The sequence below is a fragment of the Phyllostomus discolor genome, chromosome 6 (assembly GCF_004126475.2).
Source record: "Phyllostomus discolor isolate MPI-MPIP mPhyDis1 chromosome 6, mPhyDis1.pri.v3, whole genome shotgun sequence".
Lineage (NCBI taxonomy): Eukaryota > Metazoa > Chordata > Mammalia > Chiroptera > Phyllostomidae > Phyllostomus > Phyllostomus discolor.
The window spans coordinates 157089612-157111432 of NC_040908.2; the positions used below are offsets into that span (position 1 = coordinate 157089612).

At 37.5% G+C, this 21821-nt stretch overlaps 1 protein-coding gene across 1 annotated transcript; it reads left to right on the forward strand.

Annotated features, from left to right (window-relative positions):
- The first annotated feature begins 1189 nt into the window (after positions 1 to 1189).
- On the forward strand, positions 1190 to 2288 carry LOC114499006 (olfactory receptor 4A5-like). The gene has a single exon (XM_028514969.2). The coding sequence runs from the start codon at positions 1324 to 1326 to the stop codon at positions 2269 to 2271; it is 948 nt and encodes a 315-aa protein (XP_028370770.1). The 5' UTR covers positions 1190 to 1323; the 3' UTR covers positions 2272 to 2288.
- Positions 2289 to 21821: the final 19533 nt, after the last annotated feature.

A 21821-nucleotide genomic window follows, 5' to 3' on the forward strand; every position in this document is an offset into this window, starting at 1 on the left:
CCATTTTGTTATAAAAATATGAAAAAGCCAGTAGAATAGAATGTAAGATAGGGTCACACAAAGAGTGCCATGGAAGGCAAGACTGGACAAGGTTTCTGAGATCATCTAGTTCCAAACCTTTGTCTCTCAAAGAGCAAACTGAGACAGTCTTATAATTACATCTAGAAATGACTCAACCCCATGCCTTCTTCCAGAGAGCAAACTGAGGCAGAGATGCAGTTACGTTTAGAAATGGCTCAACCCCATGCCTTTTTACACTGACCTTGGGCTCTTCCCTTGAGTATGCTGATTTTTGGAACCTGGGCACCAAAGCTCCATTTTGGAGCACTCTCAGTACCTTGGAAGAATTAGAAATATAACCATGTCTCATTGTCTTCTACCTCTCTTTTCAGTGCCTGTGTTCTCGTTCCTCAATACCTGGGTCACCCCATTATTTTGAAAAAAATAATACCCGCTGGTAACATAAGAGTTCATGATAGTCATGAGTCAATGAAGTTCAATGATATTTGGTGAAAATTTAAATAGTGCCTCTGTGTTAAGGGTTGTAGGATAGACAAGGGTTATATGGAGAGAATTACAACTTCATCAAATGCTGATAGTGAAAAAAGAAAAAGAAAGAAAAATTGCTGACACTCACAGAGTCCAACTGAGTAATTGCTTTAGGGATCAATGTGCTAATTATGTCAAGGTTGATGTATTTCATTCTGTGGAAATTTAATGAGAGATCCATGAAGACTGAACATCCTTTGAGACAAAAAGGACTGAATACCCACAGCAAATTATCATAATATTAAGTGAGTTATTATTTCAAAAGAGACATTATTTTTGGTGCTACATCAATTATATTATAAAGGTCCTCACCACAGATACTACCAACTCAGAGGACTGACTTCCTGCCAATTTTTTTGGATTTTTTTTTTTTTTTTTTTTTACCACCAGCAGAGAGTAAGTCATTGCCGACTTGTGTGCCCTGGACTGACAGTTGAAATAACGGTCTATTAAAGACACAACTGGCTGTGGGAACTTTGATACTTTTTTTCTGTTGACAATCCATGAAGATTTAGTGGGAGAACCTCGGACTTGTAGCCTAAACAAAAACATCCTGGGAGAAACAGAATTGTCAAGGGAAGGTACAATACAATATTAAGAAGAAGAGCACATAGGTCTTCACCAAACATTTATTGTGTGTAAACCCCTGTAGAAGATACAATAATGAATATGTACTCCAAGTTATCATGGATGTATTCTGAATGTGTTTACGATTTCATTACAGGTCCCTTCTCCTGACCTCTCATTCCAGAAACAGGCTTTAGAGAAGACTAAATGGGACATAGTAACAACGTGACAGATTTTGTCCTCCTGGGCCTCACTCAGGATCCTGGGGCCCAAAAAGCATTATTTGTCATATTTTTGCTCATTTACATTGTGACAATGGTGGGCAACCTGCTCATTGTGGTGACTGTTCTTTCCAGCCCTTCCCTGGACTCCCCCATGTACCTCTTCCTTATCTATCTGTCACTCATGGATGCAGCGTATTCCACTGTCATTTCACCCAAATTGATCTTAGACTTACTCTGTGGTCAAAAGACAATTTCATTCTCAGCTTGCCTGGGACAGCTCTTTCTGGGACACGTTTTTGGAGGTTCTGAGGTGTTCCTTCTGGTGGCCATGGCCTATGATCGCTATGTGGCCATCTGTAATCCACTGCACTACATAACCATCATGAATAGACAGGTTTGCATTCTACTTTTGGTGGTGGTCTGGGCTGGAGGTTTTGTGCATTCTGTGGTCCAGCTTCTTTTCGTGTACAACCTCCCCTTTTGTGGCCCCAATGTCATTGATCACTTCGTCTGTGACATGTACCCGCTAATAGAACTTGCCTGCACTGACACCTACTTCTTAGGCATCACTGTAGTTGCCAATGGTGGAGCAATCTGTATGGTCATCTTCATTTGTCTACTAATATCTTACGGAGTCATCCTAAATTCACTTAAGACTCACAGTCGGGAAGGGAGGCGCAAAGCCCTGTCTACCTGTGGTTCTCACATCATGGTGGTTATTCTCTTTTTTGTTCCCTGCATTTTTACATATGTTAGACCTGTTTCTAACTTCCCTGTTGATAAATTCATAACTGTGACTTATACTGTTATAACTCCCATGTTGAATCCTCTAATATACACTTTGAGAAATTCAGAAATGACAAATGCAATGAAAAAACTGTGGTGTAAGAAGTTAGCTATAGATAGAATGAGAATGTGTCATTCATACTGAATGCACTTGGTACTGATTCTGAAGCAACTAAGGCAGTGCATCCCAAGAATGGATGAGTTAGTCAACTCAATGAGTTCTCCTGGAATGCTTTTCTTTATTTATACAGAGATATCAAATTAGAAGAAATTATCTTTTAAGGGTAAAATCAATGTAATACAGAAATTCTGAAGGATAAATAAAAAGGCACAGGTATTTTTCTTAATATTAAGGAAAAGAAACTAAATTCAACTTGTAAGTATTTTTTATTGTTCAGTTACAGTTGTCCTGATATTTTCCCTATTGATCTCTCCTTCCCTGTACCACAAACCCCCACCTCCCACAGTCAATGCCCTCTCATTGTCCATGACCATGAGTTCCTTATTAGTATTTTTTGGCTTGACCCTACCCCTTTTCCTCATTAGCCCCTTACCTCCTCAGCTTTGGTCATTGTCAGTTCATTCTTTATTGTTTATATTGAAATGGGCTTTAGAAGTTTTTTTTTTTTCCTTAGAAAGGTGAAAAACAAGCCACATTTGAAAATTTATTTTATCAAAAATAATGAGAAAACAATTTTGCTAATATTTAGAGCAAATTCCTGAGGTTTAGACATTGGATTTTATTTACTAATTTTTTATTGTTGTTCAAGTACAGTTGTCTCCATTTTCACCCCACCATACTTCCTTGCCCCACCCATCTTCACCTCCCAACCTCAAATCTACACCTTTGGGTTTGTCTATGTGTCCTTCATACATGTTCTTTGATGGCTCTTCCCCTATTTCCCCCCAGCATCCCTCTCCTCTCTCCCATCTGGTTACTTTCAGTTTGTTCTTTATTTCACCATTTTAATGTGTGTTACTGTATGCACAGAATACATTTTTGCAGCTGCCTTAAGCATTTTGTCTTCAAGATTACTTCTGTTTCTCATTTTGATGCCTGTGCATTTGAAGTTCAGGATGTTTAGATGGGAGATGATACCATATTTGGTTAAGTGCACAATCATGGAACAGTTCTGTTAGACGGGATGCTGGATATATTTAGAGATTGCTAGGAACCCAAATGGGACAATGAAAACAGATTGTAGCTGTTGGTGAGGGTATAGAATACCGTACTAATCCAAGTGGTAAACATATTTTCATGCTTTTCCTCCCAAGTTATTATGTGCTTTTTTGCCATTCTTCAAAGACTAGATAAAGCTTACTTTGACTTCATGACACTGAAGATGGGGTAAAGAAATGCATTATTTTGCAGAGCAATGTGTTCCCTAAAAGTTGCATTCAACTTCAATACTTTAAATTATAGACAATAATTGTTTGTTTTTATATAAACAGAATTTTGGTTTTCAATCTTATCTTAAAAATTTTTTTTTCTCAGTGTGTAACCCCTAAAGAACATCACCAACTAGGAAGAAGATGGAATTAATTTCACTGTGTTGTAGGAACATCATCTATGTTTTATAAGTTTTTTCCTAGCTAACAATAAGTAGAACATTTCTTATTTTAAAATTTTATTATGTATTTCTTCGTGCATACCAATAATATATGCAATATATACCCAGAATGCAATCAATATTGAAATTACCTGTGTATACCATTCCTCTCCCTCTCTCCAGAGGTAGTCCCAATGTTGAATTTTTTATTTATCATAGTTAAAAATAGTTTAACTACATATGTATGTGTTGGGAACCACCCTGACTGGTATCAGAAGCTGTAACCCCCGCCTAGGCTAAGGCTAAGGGAACGCCCTTGGAACCGTAAACCAGCATGGAGACAAAAGCTTATCTCCCTGGCAGGAATGCTGCTTCTGCTGCTTTATTCATAACTGAACCCTAAAAAGCTTGGTCGGTTAGCCAAAGATGGGTAAGATTCCCCACGGGGGGAACGATCTAAGACAGGCACGATCACTTTGGGAGGCCCCCCAAAAGAAGGACTTGGGGGCTGCAGCAAAAGGGGGTGATGGACCCTCGCTCCTCGGCTTTGACATAGCCTGAGTTCTCACCGTCTGGGAGAAAATCTCCTTATCTCTTGGTTGCCTTAGTTCCCTTGCTCCACCTAAGCCTGAAACAATGCAGCTCTGTGCTGAAAAGGGCAGATTCCCTGGGTGATCAGGCCTAAGAAAGAATATGTAAATTACTGTGAAACCTTCTTTGTTTAGAATGCTCTCAGTTGAATGAGAAGGGTCCAAGGAGGAAGTTAGTTTGTTCCTCAAAGTCTTACAGCTATTTGACCCTGACTCAATAGACCAGCAGAGTTCCTTGTTTTCTATAGTTCCTTACTTCCCCCTAATGAGTACTGTACTTTACCTGAATTATTATGCAAAATGAGCCCAATAAAAGCAGGGTGGACGGTAAATCAGCACGTTCCCCACTAGGGGGGTGCCCATTCCGTCCCTACTTCCCCACAGAAACTGGTCTGTCTCTGTGCATGTGTTTTTTCTCGCGTGTTTTTTGGCGAGCCATCCGCAGTGTTCCGTGGTCACTGCTGGCTGGTGACCCACGCGCAACATGTATGTATCCTTAAGTTATAGAGTGTTCAATTTCATATTCCTTACGTTTATTAAAATTATGCTACATAGGACAAAGTTTTCTTTTATCCACAATGTTGACTTCCTAAATTCAAGCATGTTGCTGCATGTCTCTGTAGTCCCACCAGCTCCCTGCCGTGTATTATGCCATGTGTAAATATACCACATGTTATGAACCCATTTGGACAGTGTGCTACTCTGTCCTGCTATGGACATCCTGAAAGAAATTACTTTGTGTTAAATAGGCTGTTTGCATGTTCACTTTTATGGTTGGTTACAACTTTCTCCTAAGGATTTGTTATCAGTTATACTCCTGTTTGTGTTTATATGTGTGCGAGTGTGTAAGGAATTTAAATGTACTTTTCAAAGAGCTTTCTGTTGTGATAAGACCAAGTTTTTCAACACATTTTTCAAAAATGCAACCTACTTTCCTAATTTGATATGTCTTATTTAAGATAAAGCCCAAAACTTGTGTACTTATTTCTAGATTCTTTTCTTTTGATTGATTTATTATTCCTAAGACAATACTACATTATTTTAGGTCATGTATGTAGCTTTTGATATCTGTTATGAGTGGTACTACACAATAGTCTAATTAAAAATAATGCTTTCTCTTTTCAAGAACTGTATTTTACATAATTATTAGAATAATTTCAGGGGTCTTAGAAACATACTAAGATTTTGACAGACAGTATATTAAATGTCTATTTAATTTAGAAAAGAATCAATGTCTTCATCACATTGAATCATTGTTTCTGGCAACATGAAAAATCTCAGTATTTATTTAGGTCCTTTAGATTCAATTAAGCTTTGGAATATTGCTGAGCAGTAATGGTATCAATGACTTCTCTTTCCAATATCTTTCTGATATTTTATATCACATTTCTGATTTTATATTAGTTAGCATAGGAAAAAATGATACAATAACTGTGAGTAGATGAGCCCCGGATTTATTCTTAGCTTTAATGGGCATGCCTATAGTATTTTTCTATAAAAATGTGTTCATTCAAATTTATCATCTCAAGTGTTCTCCAAGAAACGGATGGCACTCAATAGGAACAACAGGAAACTCTTCACAAAGAGTTTACAAGATTAAAGAACTTTAAAAAATGGTGAAATACCTGGGACGAGCAACAGTGGGGTGTCATTACTACCCCAGTTATGAAGGGGAAATAGGGTAGATATTTTTTCAGAACATGGGAAGAACTGTAATAGAAAAAGAAGCTCTGCCTTGAGGTAGAGAGACAGCCATTTCCAAAGTGGCTCATGACGTAAATTGGCAGAGGAATTAACAACTTGATTTCTCTTCACTGTCTGATCTGTTATTTCCTCCCATTAGCTGAAGTTAAAACATTTGATGACTGTTTTAGTGGTCAGTTTATAAGGCCCAGAATAAAGTCGAAAAGATTAGAGTTGGATCTACAGGAGCAAATGTAGCATATCCATAACACCCAAACGTTTTTGATTCTGCTATTCACTTATAACTTTGGGTGGAAAGTAAAACTCTGTCCTCAACACATGAAACATAAAAAAAGTCCCTTAATCTTCCACATAATCAATTGATTTTAGCTCAGACATACTCCCACTTCAAGCCTAATTGAAATATGAACCACCAATGCTCTTCATGTGAAGTAGCAGAGGGAGGAAAGATAAAGAGATAGAGAAATGGTTACATAAAAGAAAACATCCACTTCAGACTAAACTTCCCCATATTGTCATGCGATCAAAGTTAACCATCAACTTCTCAACACTAATGTTGTATTCCTTTCACTTTCTGCCAATTTCTTGGCTATTCAGAGACTATTACCCAGTTGTGTGATTGACACCTTAATTATCATGGGAGTCAAATCCATAATGGTTCTGTTCTGTTGTTTCCCCCCTGTTTCTCATTACTGTCTACTGGGCATAAGAGTAAAAGGAGACATTATATTTCATTCCTTCATTTGTGTGTGGCAACCCAATGTTCTGTTATTAATTAGGACCAAGCACTCAACTCAATACAGGGATCTTCCTGTTCCATGATCCTGGGGAGTCCAACATAACCATGGACATTTTCCAGTGAAAACCTAATGGAAGAATGACTGTGTTCATTGGTACAAGTATTCCTCTGTGGGCACTAGGGCTTTTAAACATACCAAGTTCAAACTTACAAGTAACTGAATCAAAGATACCTTATGTGGGTTATTATGTGTAATAGGTGTAAGAATGATGAAGGTCATTCTGAACTCCACATTTGATTCAGTAACTTTTATCTGCTCTTAATACTATAGGAGAGATGGCCTGATGTGAGTATAGGTGCAGCTGAAGTGTATACCTATCATTTAGGATAAGAAATCAACATTGTTTTGTGCTGTCTTTTGTCTCAAGTGGCATTGTCAGAGAAACTTCACCATCCCATTTCATTATTTTAGCTGAGTAATGAGGAAACTTGTAAGACCACTGACATAGACTAGTTATGTTAAAATATTCAAAGAACTGATGAAAAGTATGTGTAAAGAGCTGAAGGAAAAGACCTATGTTTTAAAAACTATGTTTATAAAACTATGTTTTAATAGTAATTGACTTGTATCAATAAACATGAAAATTATGAAAAAGAACACAAATAAATTATGGACCATAATTGAAATAAGAAATCTGCTAAAGTGGCTCAGTAGTAGATCTGAGCAAGAGGAGAAAGTGAAATTGAGTATAGTTCACTGAGATGATCCTGTTAGGGGAACTGGTACACAGAGCTGTTCTGAGCCCCCTTTGTTGAATATTGATTTATGATAGAGACTTGGGTTTATTTCTAGGCTCTTTATTCTGTCCCATTCGTCTATGTGTCTGTTCTTATGCCAGTACGAGGCTGTTTTGATTACAGTGGCCTTGTAATACAGTTTGATATCAGGTATTGTGATCCTTCCTGCTTTACTCTTCTTTCTCAAAATTGCTGCAGCTATTTGGGGTCATTTATGGTTCAATATGAATTTTTGAAGTGTTCATTCTATATCTGTGATATATGCTATTGATACTTTAATAGGTATTGCATTGAATCTGTAAATTGCTTTGGATTGTATGGACATTTTATGATGTTAATTCTTCTGATCCATGACCACAGTATATGTTTCCATTTTTTTGTGTCTTTCTTAATTTGTTTCTTCATTGTTGTGTAGTTGTGTGAGTACAGTCTTTTACCTCCTTGGTTAGGTTTATTCCTAGGTGTTTTATTTTTCTTGTTGCTATATCAAATGGACTTTATTCCTGGTTTCTGTTTCTGCTTTTTCATTGTTGGTGTACAAAAGTGAGTTTGATTTTTGAATCTTGAGCTTGTATCCTGCTGTTTTGTCAAATTCATTTATTATGTCCAGCAGTTTTTTGTTGGGGTCTATAGGATTTTATATGTACACTCTCATGTCATTTGCAAACAATGACGGTTTTGCTTCCTCCTTTCCAAAATTGATGCGTTTTATTTTTTTTTCTGATTTTTGTGCCTTGAAATTCCAATAGTATGTTGAATAGAAGTGGTGAAAGTGGGCAACCTTGTCTTGGCCCTGTTCTTAGTGGGAAAATTTTCAGTTTTTGCCCATTCAGTATGGTGATGGCTATAGGTCTCTCATATATGGCCTTTATTACGTTGAGGAATGCTCCCTGTCTTCCCACTTGGCTGAGTGTTTATATCATAAATTGGTGTTGTACGTCATCAATCACGTTTTCCACATCTATTGATATGATCACTTGAATTTTATATTTGCTTTTATGTGATGTATTACCTTTATTGACTTTCAAATATTGTAATCCTACTTCATCATGGTGTATGATCTTTTGAATGTTTTACTGGATGCATTTTGCCAATATTTTGTTGAGGATTGCAGTGTCTATGTTCATCAGCAATATAGGTCTGAAGTTTTCTTTGTTGTGTCTACAAAAATGCCTTTGATTTCTGGATATTGACTTTGTATCCCACTGTTTTACCAAATTACATCAAGTAGTTTTTTGGCCGAGTCTATAAGATTTTCTGTGTACACTATCATGTCATCTGCAAACAATGAGAGTTTTGTTTCCTCCTTTGTGATGTGGATGCCTTTTATTTTTTTTCTTGTCTGATTACTGTGGCTAAAACTTCCAGTACTATATTGAATAGAAGTGGTGAAAGTGGACAGCCTTGTCTTGTTCCTGATCTTAGTGGAGAAGATTTTGGTTTTTGCCCATTGAGTATGATGTTGGCTGTAGGTCTCTCATATATGGCCTTCATTATGTCGACAAATGCTCCCTCTATTCCCACTTGGCTGAGTGTTTTTATCATGAATGGGTGCTGTACCTTATCAAACGCTTTTCCTGCATGTATTGATATGATCATGTGATTTTTGTCTTTGCTTTTGTTTATGTGATGTATTACATTTACTGATTTGTGAATATTGTACCATCCTTGCATCCTTGGTTTGAATCCCACTTGGTCTTTAATGAATTAAATGACCAAGTGGGATTCATTTAATGAATTAAATGATCTTTAATGTATTGCCGGATGCAGTTTGCTAATATTTTGTTGAGGATTTTAGTGGCTATGTTCATCAGTGATATTGGCCTGAAGTTTTCCTTCTTTGTTGTGCCTTTATCTGGTTTTGGGATTAGGATGATGTTGGCCTCATAAAAAGAATTTGGGGGGGGGGGAAGAGGGGAGGGTTGGGTGGGTGGGCTGGAATGGGAGTAGGGGGGAGAAAACTGTACTTGAACAATGATTAAAATAAAAAAATAATTAAAAAAAAGAAAAACATAAAAAAAAAAAGAGTTTGGGAGTCTCCCATCTTTTTGGATTTTTTGGAATAGTCTGTGAAGGATAGGGGTTAGCTCTTCCTTAAATACTTTGTAGAATTCTCCTGTGAAACCATCAAGTCCAGGGCTTTTGTGGTTTGGAGTTTTTTTGATTACTCTTTCAATTTCATTTGCTGTTATTGGTTTGTTCAGACTTTCTGCTTCTTCTTCATTGAGTTTTAGAAGATTACATTTTTGTAGAAATTTGTCCATTTCACTTAGGTTTTCAAATTTCTTGGTATACAGTTCTTTGTAGTAATTTCTTACAATCCTTTGTATTTCTGTGGTATAAGTTGTAATTGCTCCTCTTTCACTTCTGATTGTGTTTATTTGGGTCTTCTCTCTTTTTTTCTTGATGAGCCTATTTAAATGCTTGTCAATTTTGTTTATCTTTTCAAAGAACCATATCCTGTTTTCACTGATCCTTAGAATTGTACTTTTAGTCTCTATGTCATTTAATTCTGCTCTGATCTTGGTTATTTCCTTCATTCTACCTGCTCTGGGCTGTCGTTGTTGTTAGGTTGTTTGTTTGAAATGTTTCTATGTTTTTTAGGTAGTTCTGTATCACTATGAACATCTCTCTCAGAACTGCCTGTGCTGTTTCCCATAAGTTTTGGTTTGTTGTGAGTTCATTTTCATTTGTTTCAAGAAACTTTTTGATTTCTTCTGTGATTTCATTCTTGACCCATTCATTGTTTAATAGCATGCTATTTAATCTCCATGATTTTGAGTGTTTTGGGTTTTTTTCCTTGGTGTTGATTTCGTTTCAGTCCCTTGTTATCTGAGAAAATTCTTGGTATGATTTCAATTTTCTTGAGTTTGTTGAGGCTTGTTATGTGCTATCATGTAGTCTATCTTTGAAAATGTTCCATGTGTATTTCAAAAGAATGTGTATTTAGTTTCTTTGGGATGGAGGGCTCTATATATACCAGTTAAGTCCATTTGATCTAGGGCATTGTTCAATGCCACAATATCTTTGTTGATATTTTGTGTGGAAATCTGTCCATTTTTGACAGTTGGGTGTTGTAATCCCCTACTATAATTGTATTGCTGTCAATGTCTTTCTTCAAGTTCTCTGAGATTTTCTTTGTGTATTTTGGTTCTCCTATGTTGGGTGCATATATATTTACAGTGTTTATGTCCTCTTGGTGGATTCTTCCCTGAATATTATGAAGTGACCTTCTGATTCTTTCTTTATGGCCCTTATTTGGAAGTCTATTTTGTCTGATATGAGTATTGCTACCCCGGCTTATTTTCCTGTCCATTTGCTGGAAAAATTTGTTTCCAGCCCTTCACTTTCAGCCTGTGTAGGTCTTTCATCCTGAGGTGGGTCTCTTGTAGGCGGCATATGTGTTGGTCATGCTTTCTTATCCATTCAGCTATTCTATGTCTTTTGATTGGGGCATTTAATCAATTTACAGTTAAGGTTATTATTGATAGGTACTTATTCATTGCCATTTACATGCCTGTGTTCCTCTCTCTCTCTCTCTCTCTTTCTCTCTCTTCCTTCCTTTTGTTAAAGCAGTCCCTTTAGCATCTCTTGCAGGGCTGGTTTGGTGGAGATGTATTCTTTTAGACTTCTTGTGTCTGGGAAGCTTCTTATTTGGCTTTCTATCTTGATTGAGAGCCTTCCTGGGTAAAATAACCTTGGTTGCAGACCTCTGGTTCTCATTACTTGGAATATTTCTTGCCATTCTCTTCTGGCTTGGAGCGTTTCCATTGAGAAGTCAGCTTCTAGCCTTATTGGGGCTCCCTTGTATGTGACTTCCTGTTTCTCCCTCACTGTCTTTAAGATTCTCTCTTTGTCTTGAAATGTTGCCATTTTAATTATGATGTGTCTTGAGGTGGCCCTCTTTGGGTTCCTCTTGATTGGGACTCTGTGTTCCTGGATTTGTGTGACTTTTTGTCTCATCAAATTAGGGAAGTTTTCCCATCATTACTTTTTTAAATAGGTTTTCTATTCCTTGCTTTTCTTCTCCTTCTGGTATCCCTATTGCATAAATATCATTACATTTCATATTGTCTTGCATTTCTCTTAATCCCTCTTCATTCTTTTGGAGTCTCTTTTCCTTTTCTTGCTGTTTTTCTTTCTTAATTTGTCCTCCAATTCACTGATCCAGTCTTCTGCTTCATTGATCCTGCTTTTCATTCCTTCTACTGTGTTCTTCAGTTCAGAAATTGTATTCTTCATTTCCTCTTGGCCCTTGTTGATAGTTTCTATTTACTTTTTCATGTTGATATAGTTTGCAGTGAGTTCATTGTAATTTCCCTGTAATTTCTCGAAGCTCATTGCGAGCTTGTTGAGCTCCCTGATAATCATTTCTTTCAACTCAATATCTGATAATTGAGTTGCTTCTATTCCATTTAGCATTCTTTCTGATTCTTCCTCCATTCCCTTCATTTGGGGATTGTTTCTTTGTCTTCTCATTGTTCATGAAACTCTTCTTGTTAGCGTCTGTTTCTTAAATTAATCTGTTCTGGTTCCCTGGTTTTATGGTGTGAACTTCTGTGGTAGAATACCTGTGAGATTCAGTGATGCAGTCTCCTTCAGGTATCCTGGTGTTCACAGCTTCCCCCTACTCTTTTTTTGTGATCAGCTGGAGCGGTAAGGCAAAATGGTTTAAGACAGCAAGAGAGTAGTCTATAATATTTATAGTAGCAGCCAGTAGAGAAGACATAGGAGATCCTTTGGCTCTGTATAGTGTTAACCGTGATCTTCTCGCCCAGTAGCCACTTTTTAGAAAGGATGGAAAGAAGATAAGAGTCTTGTTGGGGAGGAAAGGATTGTGAGTTGAATCTAGAAAGCAACGAGGCTGTGGGAGGTTAGATTCTGAGGTAGGGTGAGGGTAAAGAATAGTAAATAGGTGTAGTGTGTGAGAGAATAGAGTTAACCACTATAGTAATAGAGTTCAGGAAACCATGAAGTGGGTTAAGATCTGGGAAGGGTGTTGTGCAGTATTTACAATTGTATGGAATAGCTCTTATTTACAGTAATATTAGAGCAACAATCATATGACAGAACCTATGAGGTCTAGATAACAAGAATAGGGAGTATAGAACCTTGAGGAATGTACTAATGGAACACAGATGAAGGACAATAAATTAGCAATACACTATGAATGAGATAACAGGGGAAACCTGTCAAATGATACAATATAATCAGCCAAGCAAAGAAGACTATACAGAAAGAAGAGAAATACCAAAATACTATTAAAATAAAAATGTAAGAATAATGAAAAAATATTATACAAATATGCAATAACCTCCAGGTTCAAAAAATAAGCAGAAGCAGAAGATGGAATGAAGAAGAGATAAATTTGGAAAGGAAGAAGGGATAACACTAGAGTGACAGAAAGAGAAGCATAAGGAATTGAGAGATATAAAAGTTATAAGAATTAAAAAATAAAAAGTTAATTAAAAAATAAAATCAAACAATCAAACAAAAAACCCCCCCACTTTTTGGTTTCTAACTCGCCAAACCAGTTTTTCTGGTCTTGCTGGCTTCAGCAGGCTGAGGGGCAGTTGCAATGGCCTTTCTCCCTTCCCAGTCAGAACTCAGTCAGCCTCTTGTGTACTGTCCCCAGGGCTAGCCATAATGTCTTCCTGGAGCTGGTCTGGTGCCTCTCCGCAGGGTCCTGGGTGTGGGTCTGGATGCTCCTAAGCATGCTCTCTGGACCTCACCAATGTGGGCTCCGGGATCCCGTGGAGCATCCACACCTTTTCTGGGTTCAGAGGTGTGAGCTTTGGGGATCCTGAGGGGTGCACAATTCCCACCAGCTCACGGCCTGGGCACCGGGGATCCTGTGGAGCACCCGTGCCTTTTCTGTGTTCAGGGCTGTGGGATCTGGGTCTTCCACAAAACCACACTCTCTCCCAGTTGGAGATGTGGGCTTATGGTCAGGCCGCCCTTGATCACACAGGCTCCAGCGAACACTCTTCTCTGGCTTATGCATGGGTGCCCACAGCTCCTGTGTGATTGTCTCTCAGTCTTCACTCCCCTGTCTGTGCCTTCAAGCAAGGAGGCCTCTCCTGGTGCTGTTCAATCCTTGTCTGGCCAGGGAGGAAGTGGTTGACCCCGGTCTCTCCTGAGTGCCCTGAGGCAAACCTGGGAGCGCCAGGCCTGGGGCTGCAACCTCCCTGGTCCCTGCCCTGATCCTTGGGCCCTTATTAACCTGAAGAACTCCCCTTACTGTCTGGTTTTGCAATGTCGGCTACAATTTTTGATCTCCTATTTTCATAAATGTTGTGATATTGTTGGCTTTTTGCTTGGTCCCTCTATAGATTGGTTAGTTTTTTTCCCATGTGTACCCTCCTACCACGCTGCCATCTTCTTCTCCCCCAACTAATGAGTTGTGAAGAACACTTTCTAGATTAAATTTATGTGCATATTTGTGACAAATTTTTGTTCTTTGATATTTGCTACAAATATTTTCCTTATGTTATTTATGCTATAATTATGGGTGTTCTTACATAAATACGTTATATTTTAATATTCTTTCTTTTTTTGATTTCTTCTGTAACAGCACTCTTAGAAAATTTCATTTTCTTCTTAAAAGATTTTATTAATTATAACAACTTATTTTTTAAAATGGCTTTCAAAATCTTTTTAACCCATATAGAATTTATTTTGTGATGAAAAAATATCTAAGCTTATTTCTCCCAAATAGGTAAAATAATTTGTTTTATGATTAATTCCATTAATAATTAAATACTTCCTACTTACTATATCAAATTTTATACACCTACAGCGTTTAGTGTTAGGGCTGTTGCTCCTGGTCCTCGTCATCCTCCTTCTGGTAGTTCAGGGAAAACCTGACTGAATGATTCTTTTGGCATGGACTGAGGTCACTCTGCAGTGTTCAGCTGATTGCTGGGCATTTAAGGAGGGTCCAAGATGACTTTGTTCATATGAATGGTGCTTAGTAGGGATGGTTGGGATATTACGCTGTTGATCTGGGTCCTTCATTCTTTGTTTTCCATGTAGATAAAAAACTGTATAGACAAAGTTCATTGTCAGACTTGTTAAATGACAACTCAGGGCTTCCAGTGGGAGGTGGCAGAAGCTGTCGGGTCAGTTAAGATCTCATTCCAGCCTGACATCAGCTTGAAGTCCAGGGTCTGAAGTTGGAAATGCACACTGCGTGGCACATCATAGGAAAGAAGCAACCATGTGAAAAGGTGCTCCACAAAATGGGAGAAAATATTTGCAAATCATACATTTCACAAGGGGTTAATATTATAATTAGGCAAGGAACTTCTTTAACTCAGTAGGTAAATGCCCTGAATAATGTGGTTAAAAATAGACAAAGACCCGAATATCCATTAAAAAATATTTTTTGTTATTTTATTAGTTGGCTTGATTTTTTCCCTTTTCCCCTTTTTGGTCCAGCCTACTCCCTGCCTACCTCTACCACAGTCATTCCCTACCCTGTTATCCATGGCTGTGGGCCATTCATATATGATCCTTACTACTACCTTGCCCTTCATTCCACCCTGATTCCCCTCCCACCTGTCCTCTGTTCACCTTCAGTCTGTTCCATGTTTCCATGCCTCTGGTTCTATTTTGCTTGTTAGTGTATTTTGTTCATTGGGTTCCTCTTATAGGTGAGATCATATGGTATTTGTATTTTAGTGCCTGGCTTATTTCTCTTACCATAATGTTCTCCGATTCCATTCAAGCTGTCAGGAAGGGTAGGAGCTCCTTCTTTTCCTCTGGGTCAAAACTGAACAACAATAAGAAAAGGCAGTTCTATTTTTAGGTTTTTAAAGACATTCCATACTGTTTTCCACAGTGGCTACCCCAGTCTGATTCTCACCAACAGTGGACTAGGGTTCCTTTTCTCCACAACCTCCCCAGCACTTGTTTGTTGATTTATTAGTGATGGCCATTCTGACAGGTGTGAGGTGGTATCTCATTGTGGATTTAACTTGCACCTCTGATGGCTAGTGGTGTTGAGCATCTTTTGGTGTGTCTATGTTCACAGTAGTGCTACTTATGACGGTGTGGCAAAGTCACATTGCAGAACAGCACGTGGGATGAGAGATTGTATTTGTTTTGTGGGAATACAGTTGTTCCCACTTTCAAAACAGCATGCTCTCAGTTTTATTCTGATTCAGTTGAATGTATAGATCATTTTGAAGTGAATAACATCTTAAGAATTTTGAATTTTCTAATTTCTGAACATGATATATCCAATGATTTAGGTGTTTAAAAACTTAATTCTGAGAAGATCTGTAGTTTTTAGACAGGGATCTTGCTAATCTTTTCTAGTGTTTGTATTTTCAGATGCTATTGTAAAAGGTGCTTAAATTGTGTTTATTTTCCAATTGTTGTTGATGCTAATACATAGAAGTGCAATTGAATAATTTTTTTTGATTTTGAATCTTATAAACTGGCTAAGTTCACTGACTACTTCTAGTAAGCTCTGAAGGTTATTTAGTGTTTCCTATGACATAATCATGTCTACAGTAAAGGACAGTTCATTTCTTAGGAGATAGAGGAGAACTTAGCTTATCAATTTCTTTGAGTCATTTCAGCAGGTTGTGTTTTCCTCATACTTTACCCATTTCATCTAAGTTATCAAATTCACTGAGTTAACATTTTTTTAGAACTACAATTGATTATTCTTTTTATTTTATTTTTCTTTTTTAATTTTATTTTTGACTTTACATGGAAGATTGTATTTTTATTTGTAGCCCACAGTAACCTATAAGCACCCTTGTTATCTCCCTGAAATAATGGGTAAATGGTTCCAGTGTCCTTTAGATGGGATGGTTAATTTTGAGGATCCTAATTTTATTTATTTTTTCCACATTTTGTTTTCTCTTTTAAAATTTAAGTTTATTGGGGTAACATTGCTTAATAAAATTGTGTAGATTTCAAGTGTACATTTCTATGATACATGTTCGGTATATCTCTTTGTGTTCTTACTACACAAAGTCAGATCTTCTCTTTTTAAATATAGATTTTATTTATTTATTTTTAGAGAGAGGGGGAAGGGAGAGAAGAAGAAAGGGAGAGCAATATGGATCAGTTGCTTTCCATACCTCCCTAACCAGGGTCCTGGTCCACAGTCCAGGCATGTGCCCTGAGAACAGAATCGGTGAACTTTCGTTTTGTGGAATGACACCCAACCCACCGAGACACACCAGTCAGGGCTAAAGTCAAATCCTTTGTCACCATGTTTTTGGCTCCCTTTACTCTGTATGAGGGATCTGTATGATGTTCATTTGCTTTTATTTCTGATATGAGTAATTTGGCTTTTCTCTCTTTTCTCTATTGGTACCACCTTGCAGCTGTTTTCCTTTTCTTTGCTTCTATTTTACTGATTTTTCAAAATCCTATCTTTATTATGTCCTCCTATAACATATTTCTGTATATACTGTTTCCATTTCATTAGGGGACTTTTTTATGCTCTTTCACGCTTTTCAGAATGACCTTCTGACATCACCTATGACATAAAGGGCACTTGTGATGCTATTCAATTGTGTCTCTATGAAAATCCAATGACCTCCAGGAGTTTTCTTTCCAATGAGCTGCATGTGTTGACTGCATTAGGGAATTACTGAATCTCCAATTCAAGTTTTCAAAATGGGATGTTGGGATTAGGCTTCTGCCAAAGTCTCTAGGCTTCAGATATTCATATAGTAGACCCTTCTGAAAACATCTGAGTACTAGCATTATGGGTTTCCAATGGCATTGCATGAATAATTTCCCATTTAAGTCTCCTGGAGTCAGGGTTCTTTCTTTCTTGTTATATACTAGGATGTGAGAGAAATAGTAATGGATTAGGTAGGATTTGTAGAGTTCTCTAATGGTCATGGACCATGTTATTCCCATATATTTGCCAGATTGGAGTAGGCTTGGTATTTTGGCTAGACTGAACCATCATAGTTGACGAATAATATTTACCATAGCTCCCACATCCTTTCAAACTTCTTCCTTTAAGAAACTCTTATGATGTTATCAGTGTAATAGCTTGACTTATTTAGAGTATCCTCATATCTAAATTTCTTTTCTGAACACGGCAATAGATATGGCTTACAGAGAATTGCTATGGATCATTGCGTATGTTGAGGCAAAATCTGTATCAGTTATTATATGCAGTGTATTGTTATTATTGGAGCATATAAATTTATCTTCTGGGCTATTGTAATCATGGTTGGATCTGGCAAACATCTACTATTCAGATGAACAGAAAGCATTAGCAGTTCGTTGTGTTAAGCTGGAAGGAATGTGGAGAATTGAACCTATCATGTATTTGTTCTCCAGTTCTGAGTCATAAATTAGTCCAGAGTAACCTTATCATATCAAATAGTTTTTCTAAATTAAGGATATCTTCTCCATATTTTGCCACTGAACCTGAGGAGAAGAACAGTGCTTAGATGTACCCTTTAAATCTTAGAAGTAATGTGTATAACACTTGGGGTTACTAGATTTCATCCATTTCTTTGTTAAGCTGGAGAGCACCAACTTTTGGTGGGCTTAGCACATAATTAAAATCTTCAACTGGTTCAGATAGGTATTTAATGCTTCCTTATCTAAGGCTCTTATGACAATATGTGTGGATGTGGAGATGCTCAGTGGAGCCCATAGTAAACCATCTGCCGAGAGCCAACCCAGCCGTGCTGTCTGACACAGTCACAGGGGGAGCCATATATCCGCACAGCAGACACGGCGGGGGAAAGTACTTGGCACTCGTCTGCTTAATCATAGTATTACTACTTGTGCTTGGTGTCTATGTGATTTACCATGGGACTGGGACAAATGGCAGTTCCACAGAAGAAATACAGTTCTTTGAAAGTAAGCAAGATAATGACATCTCATTGGAGAGTGACTCCTCACCAGAGTGTCCTCCTAAGGGGTTAGAGAGTTCAAAGAATGGGTATTGGAAAGATTATTATACACTCCTTTTCTATGAATGCTTAAGCGATCAGGACCCCCCTGGTGTTTATTGCCTAAAAAGCCAGACATCAAAGATAGAAGCACATAATAAGAATACATCAACATCAAGGTAGATGGCAGGCAGCTGAATGGACTGAGCAAAACAAAGATTATTACTTGCATAAGATGACAGGGTTCTGGTGCTGAAGTGAGAAGTGAGAGACAGATACTAACCACACTGACCATAAATGTCTTCTGCATGGCCTTTGCCAGTGAGCTGAAACAGTCCTGTGCTCAGCTACATGCCCAGCTTGCAACTTTAGAATATATAGATTAAAATTAAGTTAAGCTTTAAGAAATTAAGGTGTTATATAATGTGGTAAAATGTGTTACTGGTTAATTGCAAAGATTAGGAGCTAAAAGCTTGCACAATAATATACAATAGATGGCTGCTTCCTATTTTCTGCAGAATAAGGATAAAGCAAATATGACTTAAAAACCTCATTTTTTATTGATTTCACATATGCCACATGTACACACCCAACTGTATAAATAAAAAACTCAAGAGCCCAGGCAGAGATGCCTGGCCATTGAGCTTGAAACTGCACCTCTCATGTCATTCCTTCGCTGACGCCGTTCATCCATTGGGAATCCCTGGACCTGCTGGAGCTGGACTCCGGCAACCATCCTAGGGAAAGTACAGGGGAAACCATCACAGACATGATGTGGAGGCATGCCCTTGTGTAAAATAATTTCTGTCTTATAGAAAGTTATTCACTTCCTACTAGACTGAAAATAAAGGACTGAGTTAGTGGACTAGAATCATTATGATTCAGCTGAGATGGATTCAGGCCTTCAGAACTCCACAGCTGTGATTACTTGTCCTTTCAGTCGTTGAAACATCAACTTCAATAAATCCCCCAAGTGCCCACTTTTCTGTCTCTGAGCTCTGGGCCTGTAACACCTAGCAGGGCATCCAAACTTTTGGCATCTCTGGGCCACACTTGAAGAGGTAGAATTGTCTTGGGCCATACACTAAATACACAAACACAAATGCAAACTGACAAGCAAAAAAAAGGTTTTAAGTAAATTTATGATTTTGTGTGGGGCTGTATTGAAGTGATCCAGGCCTCCTCATGGCCCTTGGACAGTGGGTTCGACACCTCTGGCAGGGATATGGCTGATAAAGGGACCCGAGACTGGTTCTCCCTTCATTTGGGCTTAAATCATGTTTGCCTTACCTAAAGATTTGCTACAATGAAACACATAAATTCTGACTGACTTTATTTAATTTTTTCTTTTCAAAACACAGGCTTTTCATCTATTTATCTGTTTGTTATTCTTTCTTGGAAGGACCCAAATCTTTTTCTCTGAGGATCATTCTAGGGGAGAAAACTGTCATTACTTCATTAGAATTTGTTCCAAATAGTCTAGTAAACTAATCTATACTGATCTTACATTCTCTTTTCTTTAAAACAGAAGTGATGTAAAAAGCCAGAGAGGCTGGGTCTGCCCATAAATGTGCAAGAATTATTTTTCTGATAAAAATACCTGAGAGATTTCTGGAAACTCAACTTTCTGCCTAAGCTGAAGTCTATCTTCAACTGGTGTCTGATTCTTTAGATGTTTCCTTGTTATATTTTCCTTGGCATAGATATCTCTCATTGCTTGTAGAAACTTGTGTAAAGTCCCCATTTTCTGGGATGATTGTTGGGGAGAGGAAGAGACATACTTTTAATTAGGGAAAGGGTGTCTTTAGGGATATGCTATTTGAGTGACTAAAAGGCTGAAGAATTCTACTACCTGGGAGAACGCCCAGTCATTGGCTATTTGTGGAAGATAAATCCCAGCATTTGTCTTGTTAGCTACAGAGATTAATCGTCAGAGACACAAATGTTATCATGCTATCCTAAGTCCTCATAGGAAAGTACTTTTTGTTTACCTTACCACAATTGCCTGAGGAGAAGTTCATTCAAATAACTACTGTCAGTGTTTTAAAATTTCTGGGTTTTTTGTTTTGGTAAAGAATGGATTTGGCTAAGTTAATTTCCACAAATTTGGCTAGTTTTTACATAGCCATGAGAACACAGCAGCTTTGTTTTTCTTTGAAGAAATTTTCTCTGCAGGTGAGAGTGTTCAAGAATTTTACAAGTAAATATTTAATTTTCATTTAAGTATCTTTGTATCCTAGATATCTGTGTTGGATACTGCAACCCTTGTCTGAAAGACTGAGGTGATGGGGAGTCTGTGTGGACACATGGGAAGTGTGGCCATGTGAAGGTATTTCCACATCTACTGATCACTATACATTACTCAGTGTTCCATGGTCACTCATAGATACAGGAGGTACCCACAGTCACTACCAATGAAAGAAGCACTGATTTTGAAGACTAAGGGAAAAACCTGAGGTGAGTTCTTAGAACAACTGAAATTCATACAATATATTTAAATGTTGCTAATGTCTTAAATAGATACATTTTCATTGGAAATCATCTGAATTAAGAAAATTAAGCTAGCAAAATAAGGAAATGACCAAAAAATAGGAAATGTGTTTGGTGTCTAGCATTAGAGCCTGACAGGTGTTTCCCGTTTTTTCTTTCTTTCTTTCTTTCTTTCTTTTTTTTGGATTAAAGAACAAAGAGAAACAATGAATGCATTTGAAATAAACTAGTGGATTTATAGTCTTGGTGCATGAGCTATTATATTTTACATGGTAAATTAATATTTCTAATTATTCTAACACCTTTAAATCAGAGAATTTATGATACATCATTTGTATATTGCATCGTATGTTTACAACCCAAAGTCAGATCTTTTTCTATCACCATATGTATGACCCCCTTTTCCCTTTACTATCCTGCCCCCTTTCCTCTGGGGTAACCACCATACTCTTGTCTGTGCCTATGAGTGTTTGTTTGTTTTTATTCTTTGTTAATGTATTGCTTTCAGTTTTCTTTCCCATATATGAGTGAAGTCATATGGTCCTTGACTTTTTCTGTCTGACTTATTTCACTTAGTAGAATCTCGAGGTCCATCCACATTTTTACAATGGCAGGGTTTCATCTTTTCTCATGGTCGAGTAGTATTGTGAGTATGTGCCCCATCTCCTTTATCCAGCCACCTACTGAGGGACACTTTGGTTGTTTTCATGTCTTGGCCACCGTGAAAAAAGCTGCAATGAACATAGTGGTGCATATATCTTATGCCACCCCCAAACTTAATTTAAAATACTGAGGAAATTTAAAATTGTAATGTAGCTAATGTGCTAAAATAAGGACAAATAATTTCCTGTTTTATTCTAGAAGCTTGATATGAGATTTCAGATTTTTTATTTTGAAATGTTTAAATTATACTTTACATTCAATATTATTCTGTGCTC

What these genes read in the sequence shown, in the direction of transcription:
- LOC114499006 (XM_028514969.2), top strand. Translation starts at nt 1,324, where the DNA reads ATGGGACATAGTAACAACGTGACAGATTTTGTCCTCCTGGGCCTCACT.